The following is a 16,006-nucleotide window of genomic DNA, read 5'->3' on the forward strand; positions in this document are numbered from 1 at the left end:
GAAACTGACGAAAAATACTTTTTTAATGTTTTTAGTGATAACGATAGTATTAATAAAAATATAGATAATATTGTTAAGTGAAAAAAAAAAATCTGATAGACGAGTATGATTTACTTTTATTAACAAAATTTGGCCAAAAGAAATTAAGTTGGGGTTCATTCTTGTCGTGATAGAAGAGGAGCGAATAGGAGTTTCAATATATGTTAGGGAAAGATAATTAAAAAATACAAATAATTGTTGTTTATTGTTTATCTTTTCCAAACAAAGTTTCAGACATCATTAGTGAGAAAACTAACTATAATATAATATAATATAATGAATAATTGTAAAATTCATAATAATATAACTGAATTTGCAGCAACCAGAGTGACGCCTCTTTCGAAGCATTATCGACCACGTTGTGTCTGAGGGATTTTAAATTTTCAGATCACATTGGATTATCAATCACTATAGAAGGCAATATTAAGAATAAATAAAAAAAATAGATCATAAAAAAGTTGACAGATTTGAACAAAAACTTATGAAAACCGAAACACTATAATATATAAAATATATAAAGTTCATGAAAACAGTAATTAGATAAATAGAAAAAAATAAGCCCAGAGTTAAAAATCCTGGTAACCTATCATAGAAAATGAATTTAAAAAACTGAAAAGCCAAGTCAATACTAACACTAAAAAATCGGCATTTTAGAAATCAGTGGGTAAGTGCAGACCATATTGTCAAAAAACAGTGGGGTTTTTTCAAGATAAAACAAATGAAACAGGTTAATAGTATGGACGCGTACTATGTTATATAATTAATTGCTATTAAAGTGGCTATTCGAAAATCCAATAATATACAGCCTCATTTAAGAAAATTGAGAAAAGTATCATTTTGCGAAACATGGCACCACATGGCATATTTTAAATAAATTTTTTAAATCTGATCATTGCCTAAAAAAAGTATTATTTTCGTAAAAATAATAGACCGTAAAAAGTTTAAAAAGTTAATAAGCAACCCAACAATGATGTTCTGAAGATGATCGCTAATAAGATCGAAACCCATACAGACCCACACTCATATACATAGTTGAATTTTTCTTTGAAAAGACTATCCAAAAATGCAATAAAAAGTCATTTTAATAGAAACAACTTTTGTATTTAAATTTTTTTTGTAACCGCAGTAGGTTTCCAGATAAGATATAGGCCCCTCTTAACCGGAGCACATTGTAAGTTTTGTTGAGAAAGGTACAAATAGCTCGTGGTCCAACAAATTATTACTAGATTGTGCTTATATCGATGATGCAACACTGCGCAACTTATTTCGCGAGATAAGATTTTAAACCAATGCATTTTAATGCAGTTTATAAGTAGTCTGTCGATGCTGATCTACGCAACATTCTCCATAGAAGCAGGAACAAATAGAATTGAACAACTTATTTATACGAGGTAACTGTAGAATTTGTCGATAACCTAATTAACCTAATATAAAATGTTTTTCTTTTACGAATTTTAGTACGTTCGCAAACATGGATATTACTTTCTATGAATTTCGAAGTTACATTCCGGAAGATTGGAGAGAAATATTTGCAGAGCAGGACTTAAAATTAGTGTACGAAAATTTAAGTAAAGAATTGACGGTGCGTCCATCCCTTGAGAACGTATTCAGGTGCTTTAAATACTTCCTACCCACAGAAACCAAAGTGGTTATTCTCGGCCAAGATCCGTATCCAAAGCCAAATATGGCTGACGGTCTAAGTTTCTCCTGCTCCGACACTATCGGATTGATTCCCGGGTCCCTCAGGAATATAATTAAAGAAATTTTTAAGCAATTCCACAGACCTCATGATGCAAACCGAATCGAGAGAGGAGTGGTAAGCACCGAACTCGAGCATCTAGCTCGACAGGGCGTACTACTTTTAAACTCGATTCTAACAGTAGGAAGTAAGAAGAGTCACAAGTCTATAGGCTGGGTAGAGATAACCGATGAAATCATCTCCTGGCTAGCTCGCGAATGTGACGGCATAGTTTTCCTATTGTTCGGAACCCGCGCCCATGAAAAAACGAAATTCATCCGAAATCCGACTCACTGTATCATTAAAACCAGCCACCCATCTGCGATATCTTACAAAAAAGACGGAGGAGATAAGTACAAGTCATTTTGCGACTCTGGTTGTTTCTGGGCCTGCAACAAATTTTTTGAGGATAGAGGTTTAGATGCGATCGATTGGGTGAGCGGAATGCTTTTATATTAGAAATTTGACACTATTTGCGTAATACTCAATTAAAGCTGTAGGAAATTTGGTACATGCATATATATATATATATATATATATATATATATATATATATATATATATATATATATATATATATATATATATATATATATATATATATATATATATATATATATATATATATGATGACACTATATTCCGGGATATCATCCGTTCGCTCGTTGAACTCCGACTGGAATCCTGCATCCGACTGGAATCCTGCAAATCCTGCATCCGACTGGAATCCTGCAGACGTTTCGCCAAAATCTCACTTGGCATCTTCAATGCTCGCGCTCCGAAAACACTTCGAACACACTGTTTTCGGAGCGCGAGCATTGAAGATGCCAAGTGAGATTTTGGCGAAACGTCTGCAGGATTCCAGTCGGAGTTCAACGAGCGAACGGATGATATCCCGGAATATAGTGTCATCACATTTTTCCATCCGTGAATCAATACGTGAGAATATATATATATATATATATATATATATATATATATATATATATATATATATATATATATATATATATATATATATTTCAACGGGTTTACACCCAATTACAGAAAATATATAAATAAGCGAAAAATAATGAAAATATACCGCAAACAACAAGCTAAGCTAATTACTCACATACGTGCTCTAAGCAGTCATAAGCTCTGCGCACGAACCAAAAATACAGGCAACATTCTCACGAAGCGAATCCGCATGAATGTCATATATGTCTGAAACAATGTTGAAGTTACCATAAAAAACATAAATTGGCCACCCATATAAAACATTTGTCCTAGGTGTAGGGAGATGGAATGTAGGCCTAAATCTGGCTTCAATTCTGGGGAGTCAAACTTTACTTTGCTTAAGAGTCACTCAGATTTCACCGTACCAGGCAAGAGCCCATCCAGAAATTTCAAAGAATTAATATCCCTCCTAACCCTAACCTGCGGAATAGTACTTGATGGTTAAATACTCTGTGAGGATGTATATTATCTACCTTAATAACTGAGTATTTAAGGAAACGTCTCTGGATTAACCCCAAGCCATCAGTATGACATTGAAATATTGAAATAAAATAGATCTCACGTAAGAATAATACAGGGTAGTTGTTGTATTGTTGATACATTAATACTAATTGCTCAATATGAGGTATAAAAATAAGTCTGGGATCGACAATTCCCAAGTCTGTAACTTTATTTAATCGATTCCATGCAGTTCTATTTATTACGTAGTTAAATATATTTATGCTCAGCTTTCCAGGGTAAGTAAGCATGTTGCACTTAGAAAAATTTAAACCTAATCGATTAACCAGACAGCATCCTGATATGAAATTAATGTTATCCTGAAACAACAAACAATTTTCTATAGAATTCATCGTGCAGTAGATTTTTAAATAGTATCATATAATTTACTGCATATTACATTTATTACGTAATTAAATATATTTATGTTCAGCTTTCTAGAGTAATTAAGCATGTTACACTTAAAAAAAATTAAACCTAATCGATTAATCAGACACTATTATGATATATACTAATTAGACCATCAATAAAGATGACAAAAAGAAGAGGTCGTAACTTTGATAAATTGACCGAATTGAAATATCTACAAAACGCATTTACTATGGCTTGGGATTTCTTAAAAATTTTCACCGTCATAAGAAATCAAGTCTGGGATCCTGGAGCTATTTCTCTTCGGTTGAATGTATGACCAAAATTTTGATGGATCACCTCGTATAGTCAATTCAATATTGTTTAAGCACTCTCAATATACTTTCACTGTTTGAGTTTTGATTTGACGCCTAAGTTTTTTAAATCTAGATAGCAACAAACTGCTGCTCTTTCTCAAAGATTTGTATATTAATATATCCAGTCTAACAGATCGCGAATCGTCATCGTCTTTTAACTTTAATGGAAGTGATTGAAATAAGTTATTAACAGTATCATAATTGCAATTCCAGGACTCATCCATGGCAGAAACATCACATCATCATTTAAATACGTCTTTGACGGTAACCTCATCACGCCTCGCTCTGAGTTTTTTTTTAAATCCAATATACTTTCTCACTTTCATTGGTCAGCTCTGTGGCAAAGTGGTCACTTAGGTGATAAGCTATTTGCTTTTGATTATGTATTGATAATACTACTAATATGTTTCATTCATTATTGCATATATATAGCATTTATTATAAAAATTGGTAGTTTAGAAGTTATGGCCAATTTTCTACGACAACTTGTGTTTTATTTTAAATCTAACTAAACCTATATAACATCCTATTCTAAGTTTTTTTAACATTAATTACTTATACTTATAGAAATAGAACTTGTATTAAATTAAAATCAAATTGTAATTAAAGATTTTACAATGATGTACAGCCTTAAGCGGGGCGCATACTATATTTCAAACACCCTGTAGTAGTAGTAGTAGTACATTATAAAAATTAGTATAGCTGGGTTCTAAGTACTCTTGAATAAGAATTCGTTGCCAATTTATTCTTAAGTTGTGATAATAACCCGGAAATGCCCAAACTGGTGCCGTCTATTACTTTTTGAATTAATTGAGTTAATCTTTCGGATTCCTATTTTGGATAGTAACATGTAAAATCGCTAATAAATAAAATAAATCTGTAGTCTGTACCTTAATCAACCGCGTACATCCGTGACCTGGGTGAAATAAATTTATGTTGCTAAGCAACTAGCACATACGATACCAACAAAAGGTGCAGATAGCTCTAGTAAATTATATTTTTATTGAGGTTACTTATTACAGAGTGCTTTAGTGTCGACGATACTATGGATTGGAAAGAAAAAGTGACTGGCTTGTCAGAAAACGTATTTGCCGGTATATCCTATAATGTGGATATCGATATTTATGGTAATATCTATTTTAACTGTTCAATTGTCAACTGGAATACCGGTAGACGTGAAATTATAAACTGTTTTTTTTTCCAATTTATATTTCAAATTTCTAGCTGCTTATGAAAATTGTATTTTGAAAAAATATATATAATTTTGTTTTGTTTACGTGTTATTGGTACTTTAATGATAAATATTATAGACTGTTTGACCAAGCGTCATGATTCGTGGACCCTAAAAAGTTTTTGCACACAATACCATTTTGTCAAATGAAAAATTGTTAAAATGGGTAATAAAAATTTTAGTACAGAATTACACAATATACAAGGTGCTTTTCCAAATTCAAAATCTATAGATATAAATACACAAAATGTTGTTATGGATCTTGTCTTTTAAATTATTGATTCCCTGAACAAACTAATAATAACTGTCTCTTCTCATTCATCATGCAAAAATGCAAAAATTAACTTTCAATAATTTTCTATAATTTTAATAATAACAGCGACATAGCAACTGAGACATATTAAGTACGCAGTAGTGGTCAATGAAGTCCAACGATTTCAACATAACATACGTAAATTAGAAAATAAATTTTATCACAAACATCTAATTAGTAATGGAAAAAATAAGAAGATGCCTAAAAATTTTTTTAATAAAATATTTTACAAATAAATGATTAAAATTGATAAAAAATATCTGACCACAAAAATAGAACCTTTCAACCAACATTCACAATACAACATCGAGTGGTTATAAACTGATTAAGTTACAAACAAACGTATTTAAATACACAATGCTTAGTTGTTTGACCTCGTTTAATGACTTCATGGCAGTTTGTGAGCATAGAGTTTTATAAGCCTTTGACAAAATTCTACTGATTTTGCTTTTCATTCTATTATAATTAGTTCTCAAAATTTTTATTTTTTATTGTGATAAATAAAAATATCTGTCTAAAACAAAATATCTAGCTTTTAGTGACCAACTGGTGTCCTTCAGAAAAAAAAAATAGAAAAAACTGTTCTTTTTACTTTCACAGTTTAAATGAAATAACAAGATCAATAGTAACAACATAACACGATCAATAATAAACGATTTTTAATTTAAAAGAAAACTAATAATTGTTAATAACATTGTCTGTTAGTAAATTAATAATAATAATAAGTTGTTGAAAATGTCCTTTACTTTGAAGGATACACGCTTCAGCTCTTTTCCTTATATCACCGCGCATTCTTTTACGTCTAATGTTTCTTATTAAATATTAGGAAGCTCTTATACGATCATTCAGCTCTTCCACAGTGTTAAATGATATGCGATAAACCAGACTTTTAAGATGCCCCAATAAGAAAAAGTCCAAAGGGGCCAACCTACCCATCGGTTATATTGTTATTATATTCTCTTACTGCAACACTAAATTCAGCTGGCGCGCCGTCATGCTTGAACCTCATTCTGTTCCTGATTAAAAAAAACTGTTTTTGATGTTTAAATTCGACAACTGCGTGGCGGTTTTCATGAACCCAAATATGGTTATTATGGAAATTTTATGGAAATTTCTGATTGCATTTCTGCAAAATTTTTTTCTTACAGATTATTTCCAATTTTTCTAGTACTGAGTTCAGGATTTTCATCGAAGACTTTAAAAACAATGGGCTCTTTTAAATGATTACTTGCCCTAAAAGTACCTGTTTCAGTCAACCTTCTACGTATATTTGAAAATGTTCGCCTATCTAGTATGACTCTATTAGAAAAGCGCCTAGCTTTATCAATCTCAAAAGTTGAGTGGTTTAGAATATATGTTTATATTAAGTTTTCTTTTTAAAATTAACGCAAAAATCGCTGCCTTATTGTTATTCAATTAGAAAACACTATGTATACAGTGACCGGCTATATCATGGAACAAATTCATTTAAAAATGGGGTATTGGATTTCAAGAAAAATTCACGCATACGTAAAAGATAGGATTACAGGAATTAAACCAAGATTATCCTGACCCCAAACTATAGTTTGTGCTACTTAAATCTATTTTTCCATCCTGAGATACTGTTTAGCGATGAAGTGACGTTTTGTTTAAACGATACCGTAAATAAACAAAATTGTAGGGATTGGAGTACAAATAATCTCCGATGAACGAGAGAATATCATACACAACATCCACAAAAAAATAATGTTCCGGCAGGGATTTTGAATAACAAATTTATTGCATCTTACATTAAAATCTTACTGCATCCCGATATTTACAATGTCTTCAAAATGACTTAATTCCCACGTTTGCAGTTTCTTTCCCAATTCCGGGACAGTGGATAGTAGGTAGTGCAAATATTTAAAATAAAAAGTGTATCAGAAAAAACGGTGAAATTTAATGATGATTTAAAATTTTAAATTAGATACGAAATAGGGCAAATTGATGAAAATATGCTGGTAATATTTTGGAACGGTGTGAATTTTCAACGCCTAATAAAATAATTTCTTTGATTTGCCCTGTTTCTATAAAATTTCCGTATATCCACATAATTATGCTTGAAATTTGACGCAGATTTCTAAAATGGATTTAAAAAAATGCTCAAAAAATATTAAGATGGATGTTGCGAGTATTTTTCTCAAGTCCAATACTTGATTTTTAAATGATTTTTTCTACTCCCGTCTGTATAATGCCTAAACATAGCAGTGAATGCATTAGTGTTGTTTTGCGAAAATGTACCCAAAAACTAACGGTCGTAGAGAAAGTATAATTTTGTTTAGTAAAACCAAAGGTAGAAGAAAAAGTATAGTATGCAACACGCTCGATAAACTTTTTAAGTTACTCGTTTATTAAAAACTCGCTCCGCTGCGTTCTGCTCGTGTCAAATAAACTCGTGCGTCAAATGCCATTTACCGGACTTGTTGCATAATATACTATTTTCTACTTCCTTCTGTAAAATACCTAATTATACATCGATCTAGCGTGCGGAGGAGATCAGTTTATCGCGTGACTTTCTTGTCCCACGGATCCGAGCCCCTTCGAATATTTCAGGGATATTACCGGTGTTTGGGAGCAATAGTATATTTTCGGAGATTTTGCCGCATGGCTTGAATTTTGACGTTTGTCAATTCTGACAATTATGTGAGTGAATGTATCGTGTTGTTTTGTAAAAATGTATCCAATAACTAACGGTAGTAGAAAAAGTATAGTATGCAACATATGTGGTAAACTTTTAAGTCACTCGCTTGTTGATCATTCGCTTTGCTGGTGACAAATAAACTCGTGACTCAAATGCCGTTTACCACACTTGTTGAATAATATACTATTATTCTATATTTTAGTCGTTCACTGTATGTATTGGGCTGCTTATTGCATATGAATGAAACTCTTAGAGGTGAGGTATAATACTTTCTGAAATCCTCACACTTATTTTACCCCCCACATAGGGAACATAAGTCACCCGTTATTTTTCAGAAGTGATCGTTTAAAATCTAGTAAGAGTAATCCTCTCTATCCCCAAATATAGAGAAAAATATTTAACAGGAAATAAATTTAGTCACTTATATAACTATATCCAAATAGTGTCATTTGTCATTTGTTTTAGAGAAAAATGTCAAATACAAAAGTAATAAACGAGACTAGAAAAACATTTTTTTAGTGGGTAAAAATTTTTTTATCGAACACTCTGTATATTATTGCATTAGGAGAATCTTCCTTTTATACTCAATCACCCAATGTAGGATTGTTATGGTCTATGCCCAGTGTTTGCGGAGTTATGGCCATTTTTTCGTAAAAAATGCCTTGTGTTCAACGCTATATTTTTGACGCCATTTCTGACAGCTGTGATTTTATTATGCCAACAATTTTATAAAGTAGTTATTTATCCTTGTTATGGTCTATGCCCAGTGTTTGCGGAGTTATGGCCATTTTTTCGTAAAAAATGCCTTGTGTTCAACGCTATATTTTTGACGCCATTTCTGACAGCTGTGATTTTATTATGCCAACAATTTTATAAAGTAGTTATTTATCCTTGTTATCAAGTTAGTCCGAATCGTTTATATAGGGTGAGTCAAAATAAAAAATTAAAAATATTAATTTTTTATTATTGAGCATCGTTAACTTAGTATTTTTTGGGGTATGCACATTTTTATGAACAAAACTCCGACAATTTGTAGAATTATGAGAAAATATTCCAATAAGCCATTAATTTAGAAATTTTGCCTTTTTTTTAAGTCGATAATTTTATTCAACTATAAATAATGTTTTCAGTTCTCGTCTTTTAGTGTTGTTAGTGGTCTTTAAATGTTAGGGGTGGTATAATAGAAAATAACGTTGTAAAGCCCCATTTCTTTGAAAATACTGTGAATGGACAAGTTTACAACTTTTTAGTGCTATAGCTCTCATCCTATAGCTCTTAGATACTATGCCCATCAAGTTACGAATTACTTAAATAATTTATTTCCTCAACAGTGGATAGGGAGAGGTGGTCCGATTAGTTGGGCACCTAGATCTCCTGATCTTGTAGACATGGACTATTTTCTGTGGGGAATTATTAAAGATGAGGTGTATAAAACTGCTTCCACAGCAAACGAGGATATGAAACACAGGATAAGAGAAGTCATGGAACGCTAGCGAATACTACCCAATCATTGCAAGGTTGTGTTAGAGTGTGTATCGAATTCTGTGGGAGACATTTCGAGCAATAAATAAAGTGAAACATACTATCGCGCAGTTCATAATTTCATCTTTCTTTAAATTTCGGATTTAATCAAGTATTTCCGTATTACATTTTGTATAAACAAGTAACGAATGCTATTAGCTGACTTAATTCGTTTCTGTAAACTTTTCGGGTTCAGGTAATATTTATTTACTTCTCAAACTTATGTGATATTTTAGCACGATTTGAAAAATTTCAGTATTTTGTTCGTATAAATGTATATACCCCAAAAAATACTAAATTTGGGTATAGCGAATGCTTAATAAAATTTAAAGCATATTAATAGGAGTAATTAAATGAGATATAATTGATTTTTTCGCGGAAATTAATATTTTCCATTTTGACCGACTCTGTATAAACAATTCGAACTAACCTCAAAATAAATATAGGATAAATGACTGTCATTTTGGTATAATTAAATCACAACTTTCGGAAATGACTTCAAGAATATAGTGTTGAATACAGGCTATTTTTGACGAAAAAATTGCCATAAATCCGAAAACACTCGCTATAGACCATAACAACCCCACATTGGGTAATTGAGTATAGTACTAAAATACAGGGGGTATGGCCTGTTCATAGATATAAGAAAGTGACCAATCACTATTGAACGGATTATCCAAGGGTCGTCATTAACATACAGTGCATCACGATTATTACCTTAATTAATAATTAATAATTAATTTTTAATAATTACCTTAATTAACAACAATAATCTTGTTGCATTGTATGTTAATGACCACCCTTGGATAATCCGTTCAAAAGATTTGTCACTTTCTTATATCTATGAACAGATCATACCCTGTATATTTCAAAATAATTTTAGGTAGTTTATTAACATTTTTCTCTAAAACAAATAATAAACGTGTGTAAACATTCTGTCAACCATGACACTACAATGCATATTGTTTTGAATACGAGGAGAAAAAAATAGACGGCTCGTTGCTAATAAGGACCTGTATTGAGCATTTCCTTTTCTAAAACTTTAACAAAGCAATAAGGATATTTTTTTTTGAATATGGCAAAATGTATTCTGTGTTTTATCAATGCTAACATTACTTATTACTTTGCTTCAGGCAGGGAAGTTAATTCCAATTTACCGCTACAGATAGCAGCATATTTAAATGTGGTGTTTGCTCCCATTTGGGCCGTGATTATGATGATACTTTTATACAACAACGTGAGACATTGGCAACTGGGAAATTGGATTTGTGTTTCAATTGTTTTGTTTCAGTATGAAGAATTTAGCGAAATTTACAAGTTTCTAGTTGTGACCGTTATCCTGATAGCGTTTACGTTGGAACCGCTAAGATTGTACATGTGCTATGAAGGAAATCTCAAAGATAAGGTAAAAGTTATATTTAAAAAAACCTGTTCTTCATTGCGACAGTCAAAGTTTCGCAATGCGCATTAGAAAATTTCGTAAAAGGTGTTCATACAATTATCAGTTTTTGACAAGACATTTTTTAAATTATCTGGTAGGGGTATTTTTAGTAGCACACATATTTTTGTAAAGAAAATTGCGTCCAGTCATTTCCTACTGGCTATATGAAGGCCGTTTGTTAGTAATATAATAAATAATTAAATAATTAGTAATAAATAATATAGAAAGACTGACCAATTTTTCTCGATTAAAATTCAAGTTTGTTGTTGATCTAGCGGCATTCAAGAACCAATATTCCGTGATAGTGACGAACCCGTAGCTGTTCCCGACGTTTGTTCAAAAATTTGACCGCTATAAGAAAAATATGTTTCATTCAAGCATTTTTTAATTAGGGTGAAAAAGTTTAGTTTCAGATTCTTGGATTTTAATATATATGGAATGATGGTGAGAGTTTCAGGAATTTGGACTTTAGTAAAGAGGGATTCTACATTCTACATCGAAACTAACCAGAATATCTTGTGTACCTAATGTAATGCTTTTTATTTGTTCAGTGAAGTCAAAGGAATTAAGTACGAAACTGTCAGTTTTCCTTGCAAAGGGTTTTAATAAGAAAGCTAGCTATTTTGCTAGAGAATATGTTGGTTTGTGAATCTTTGGGAACAGCTACGGGTTCGTCACTATCACCAGTCATCGCGAATATATTTATGGAAGCCTTTGAAAATGAAGCTCTCGACACCGTCCATCTAATACCAAAATTATGGAAACGCAACGTCGATGTTACTTTTGTTATTTGGCCTCATAGTCAGGAATCCCTAGTAGATTTTCTTAGACATTTAAACTCGATACACCCTAACATACGTTTTACAATTGAATTGGAAGCTAATAATAACCTGCCATTATAAGATATTCTTATCAATAGAAAGTCAGACCTAACATTGGGTCATTGTGTTTACAGATAACCTACGCATACAGACCGATACCTTAATGCATGGTCACATCACCATCCGGCCCAAAAATCATCGATTATCAACTCTCTTGTTTACAGAGCGGTAAAACTATCTCAGCCCGAGTCACCGAAAACACCTTACCTCTGCTCTTCTCTCTAATTTCCACATTACGTTCCATCAAAAAATACACTTCACCACAACCTACCAATAGCAATGAAAACGAAAGCAATCCCACACTTGCCACTGTTGTCTTTCCTTATATTCAAAACATCACTGACCACATATCAAAAGTTCTAAAGAAATATAAAATATATATATATATATATATATATATATATATATATATATATATATATATATATATATATATATATATATATATATATATATATATATATATATATATATATATATATATATATATATATATATATATATATATTATATCTGGCATCTCAAATCGGATTTTGTCTTTGACGGACCGAAGATGTTGAGACATTTTTGTCTATATATATATATATATATATATATATATATATATATATATATATATATATATATATATATATATATATATATAGACAAAAATGTCTCAACATCTTCGGTCCGTCAAAGACAAAATCCGATTTGAGATGCCAGGAATTTACAGCATTCCATGCATATTCGGCAAAGAATACATTGGATATATATATATATATATATATATATATATATATATATATATATATATATATATATATATATCCAATGTATTCTTTGCCGAATATGCATGGAATGCTGTAAATTCCTGGCATCTCAAATCGGATTTTGTCTTTGACGGACCGAAGATGTTGAGACATTTTTGTCTATATATATATATATATATATATATATATATATATATATATATATATATATATATATATATATATATATATATATATATATATATATATATATATATATATATATATATATATATATATATATATATATATATATATATATATATATATATATATATATATATATATATATATATATATAGACAAAAATTTCTCAACATCTTCGGTCCGTCAAAGACAAAATCCGATTTGAGATGCCAGGAATTTACAGCATTCCATGCATATTCGGCAAAGAATACATTGGAGAGACCGTACGAAAAATATCGACTAGGCTCAAAGAACATGAAACAGCATTAAGACTAAGACAAATAAGCTCATCAGAAGTTGCCGAACACAATCACGAAACAGACATAAAATTTATTCAATAAAACTAAAATTGTTGCATGTAATCAATTCTTCTACCAACGAAAAATCCGAGAGTCTATAGAAATCTATAAGCAACCTAACAATCGTAACCGCGACCTGTCACCAATATGATAATATCATCCGAGACAGTGTGCCCCTCAATATAAAAGCAGGTACAGAGTTACACTCCCGTTACAAGATCGACAGTGAGTAAAATTGAGAAAAAATCTGTAGGCCTGCTACAAAAATTTATTTTATTAAGTTTTGTAAATTAACTTCTTCACAATATGCTAATCAGTTTAAAAACCTAATTCTAAGTTTTAAACATCTCAATTTTGTGGTTTTTTCGCATTCACTTTTGATTCTAAATATCCCCAGAAGAAAAAATTCAGTTTATTAATATCTAGAAATCCTTGATCCTTTCAACCAAACCACTCTTCGGGCAATATTGTATTTAAGTAGTCACGCAGTTGTCGAGCAAAATGGGGCGGAGCACCATCCCGTTGAAATCAGATCTGTGTAGCTGATACACCAGGCTGATTTTGATTCGGGAAAGTTACTGCGATTTAAATAGACTGTAAATATACATATATATACTAAGATTTTGTTCGAAGAAATAAGGTCCGATAATTTCGTTATTCAAAAGGACCTTAATTGCTTTTGGTATTTAATAAACTATTTTTAATCTAAAGACATTAAGTATAATAAAAGTGCGTTGCAATCGATGATTTTGCAATTTTTAAGGCAGTACAAGGAAGTACAAAGAAATCGCAAGTTCTTCATCAACCAAACAGGCCATTTTTTTTTATTTTTTCAGATACCGGAACTTGCGGGTTTCTGGATGCTCTCGACGTTCATCCAGTTTCCACTTCAAGCGTTCCTCCTGTTCGATTCGCGTCTCCAAATCTATTACATACAAGTGGCGGCTCAAGGCGTAATGTTTCTACTTCTCTCAATCGAGTTGATCTGCGGATACTGCGCTTTGAAGTACACCGCCAATCAGCAAGCGAACTACTATAGAATAGTGAAACTCAGAAATGAAATTGACGGCAGTGATAGCGCAATTAAAAAATCAAAATAAATCCTAATGGCTTTATTATTGTCCTACACTTATTTGAAGGTTAACTAGACAAAATTAACGGCTTTTTTAAAGATATTGCTGTATTTGTCTTCAACGAAGAGGATAGCCAGAGTTTCATCCAGTGCCTGTTCGGGAATTTGGAAAGAGTATTTCAAAACTTTCCCCTCGAAAGTCCAGCTGAAGCGCACCATCTCGTCGTACTGTCTTCGTAGCTCCACCACCCTAATTCCAGCGGTAGATTTGATAAACCTGTTGCTAGGGTCGTAGAACAATGTATACGGCTGCTCCGGAATAGAACTCTGGAACCACCTACCAGAAAGCGATATTTATTATTCAGCCGGTTTCTGAACGAGCTTGTGCTCCGTCCTTATTAATTTGTAATCTTGGGAAAGTGTGTTTTACAATTCGTTATATTAGCATCCGACATCGTCTGATTTTCGTTAAAAATGTCTTTTAGGAATTGCTGCAGAAAGTTTTATAACAAAAATCGGAACTTGCACATTAGTTTCAAAAGTTATGAGAAAATGGTAAATACAAATGCTTCTTTTTACCGTATTTTTGAATTTTGAAATAAGTTTTGAAATTATTCCAACTCTTTTAATAATAATACATACCTGAACCTAACCATTTTCCCAATATTTGAATTATTCTAAAAAATATTAGTTCTCACGATTGCAAAAATATTACGATAGCGCCATTTGTTATTCGAGGATAACGCAATAGATATATGCAACGAAAATTGAGTTGGATCCTGCAGGGTGTTGAAAATAAACGAATATTTTTTAATTATTCTAAATTGAGAACTCTCGATTTTCTTAAGTTTCAACGTTAAGCATGTCATATACCTATTTTTAAAACTTTGGGATTTATTTTAACTTTTGTAATATTTACCCTTCTTTCTGTCTAAGATAATCTCTATAATATTAGTTGGCCATAGCCAGCAGGGAAGCAAATTTTGGTGAAAATAACTGCCAAATTTTAAATTCCTAGAAGAAGTAAATAATATTAAATACATATTACTACAAATTATCTTTGTTAGGACAACAACTTCATACAGTCCACTATTAATTATTATTATGGCACAATAAATGTACAAAAATAAGCCCTTTTACTTGGATACACATGTTGGTGGCGTGCCAATGACTGTCTATGAACAAATAATATTTCCGGTTAATTAGGTCGCCACTGCATTAGTTAAATCGAGGCCTTTTGTTTGGGAAAAATAAAATATCAATTTAAAACCAAATATCTAGTCTTTGTAGCATACCGTATACATATTATGTTATTTTGTTATTATTTGTTTCTTATTTAAGTTTAAGTTCTCTAAAGTGCGCGAGTGGCGGTAAATATAAAGCGGTGCGAATCACGATGGGACGGCCGTGGGGATGCGAGGGGAAGTACTGGACGACGGCGAAATTAAGGTGGACTGAGGTAAGCAGTGGGTAGCAGGAAGGCAAGAGAAGCGGTTGCGCTGCAGTGTTGACGACGTCCGATCAATTGACGTAAGGTGGAAGGCCACCTTACGTTCGAATATTTCTGGGTCTTGAGAACATCGTCGCCGAACAACCGTTGGGTGGTGGCAGCC

The 16,006-nt window shown here is 31.8% G+C and overlaps 2 protein-coding genes and 1 long non-coding RNA gene across 7 annotated transcripts in view; 1 reads left to right on the forward strand and 2 right to left on the reverse strand.

Moving 5' to 3' along the window:
- Positions 1-1,205: 1,205 nt before the first annotated feature.
- LOC132704107 (transmembrane protein 17-like) lies at positions 1,206-14,421 on the forward strand. 4 transcript variants are annotated; one of them, XR_009619229.1, is made up of 4 exons: positions 1,206-1,430; positions 1,498-2,212; positions 10,857-10,960; positions 11,015-11,128. XR_009619229.1 is itself a non-coding variant. In XM_060673888.1 (4 exons), exons 1-4 carry the CDS (start codon positions 5,045-5,047, stop codon positions 14,419-14,421), a joined length of 564 nt encoding a protein of 187 aa, XP_060529871.1. In that variant the 5' UTR covers positions 4,552-5,044. The 4 variants fall into 4 exon arrangements, 3 of the variants coding, with proteins under 3 accessions (XP_060529869.1, XP_060529870.1, XP_060529871.1); XM_060673888.1 differs by lacking the exons at positions 1,206-1,430; positions 1,498-2,212 and adding exons at positions 4,552-5,126; positions 14,158-14,421; XM_060673886.1 differs by lacking the exons at positions 10,857-10,960; positions 11,015-11,128 and adding an exon at positions 14,158-14,421.
- LOC132704109 (uncharacterized) lies at positions 2,032-4,911 on the reverse strand. Its single transcript, XR_009619230.1, has 3 exons — positions 4,890-4,911; positions 2,892-2,983; positions 2,032-2,166 (listed from the first exon to the last, which is right to left on the reverse strand). It is a non-coding gene; the product is annotated as an uncharacterized LOC132704109 (long non-coding RNA).
- A 44-nt stretch (positions 14,422-14,465) lies between the features above and the next one.
- LOC132704105 (uncharacterized) overlaps positions 14,466-16,006 on the reverse strand; it is a 51,457-nt gene continuing 49,916 nt past the window's right edge. For both annotated transcript variants that reach the window (XM_060673883.1, XM_060673882.1), the window contains exon 5: positions 14,466-14,730. In XM_060673883.1, the coding sequence (XP_060529866.1) occupies positions 14,466-14,730 (265 nt within the window). The remainder of the gene's footprint in view (positions 14,731-16,006) is intronic.

The sequence above is a fragment of the Cylas formicarius genome, unplaced genomic scaffold, assembly GCF_029955315.1.
Source record: "Cylas formicarius isolate icCylForm1 unplaced genomic scaffold, icCylForm1.1 PGA_scaffold_6__28_contigs__length_40554024, whole genome shotgun sequence".
NCBI lineage: Eukaryota > Metazoa > Arthropoda > Insecta > Coleoptera > Brentidae > Cylas > Cylas formicarius.

Excerpts from the sequence above, each read along its gene's own strand:
- LOC132704107 (XM_060673886.1), top strand. The coding sequence starts at position 1,339 with ATGCAGTTTATAAGTAGTCTGTCGATGCTGATCTACGCAACATTCTCC. Across the intron at positions 1,431-1,497 it reads GAACAACTTATTTATACGAG|TACGTTCGCAAACATGGATA; the intron begins GTAACTGTAGAA and ends TACGAATTTTAG. Across the intron at positions 2,213-14,157 it reads GTTTAGATGCGATCGATTGG|ATACCGGAACTTGCGGGTTT; the intron begins GTGAGCGGAATG and ends TTATTTTTTCAG.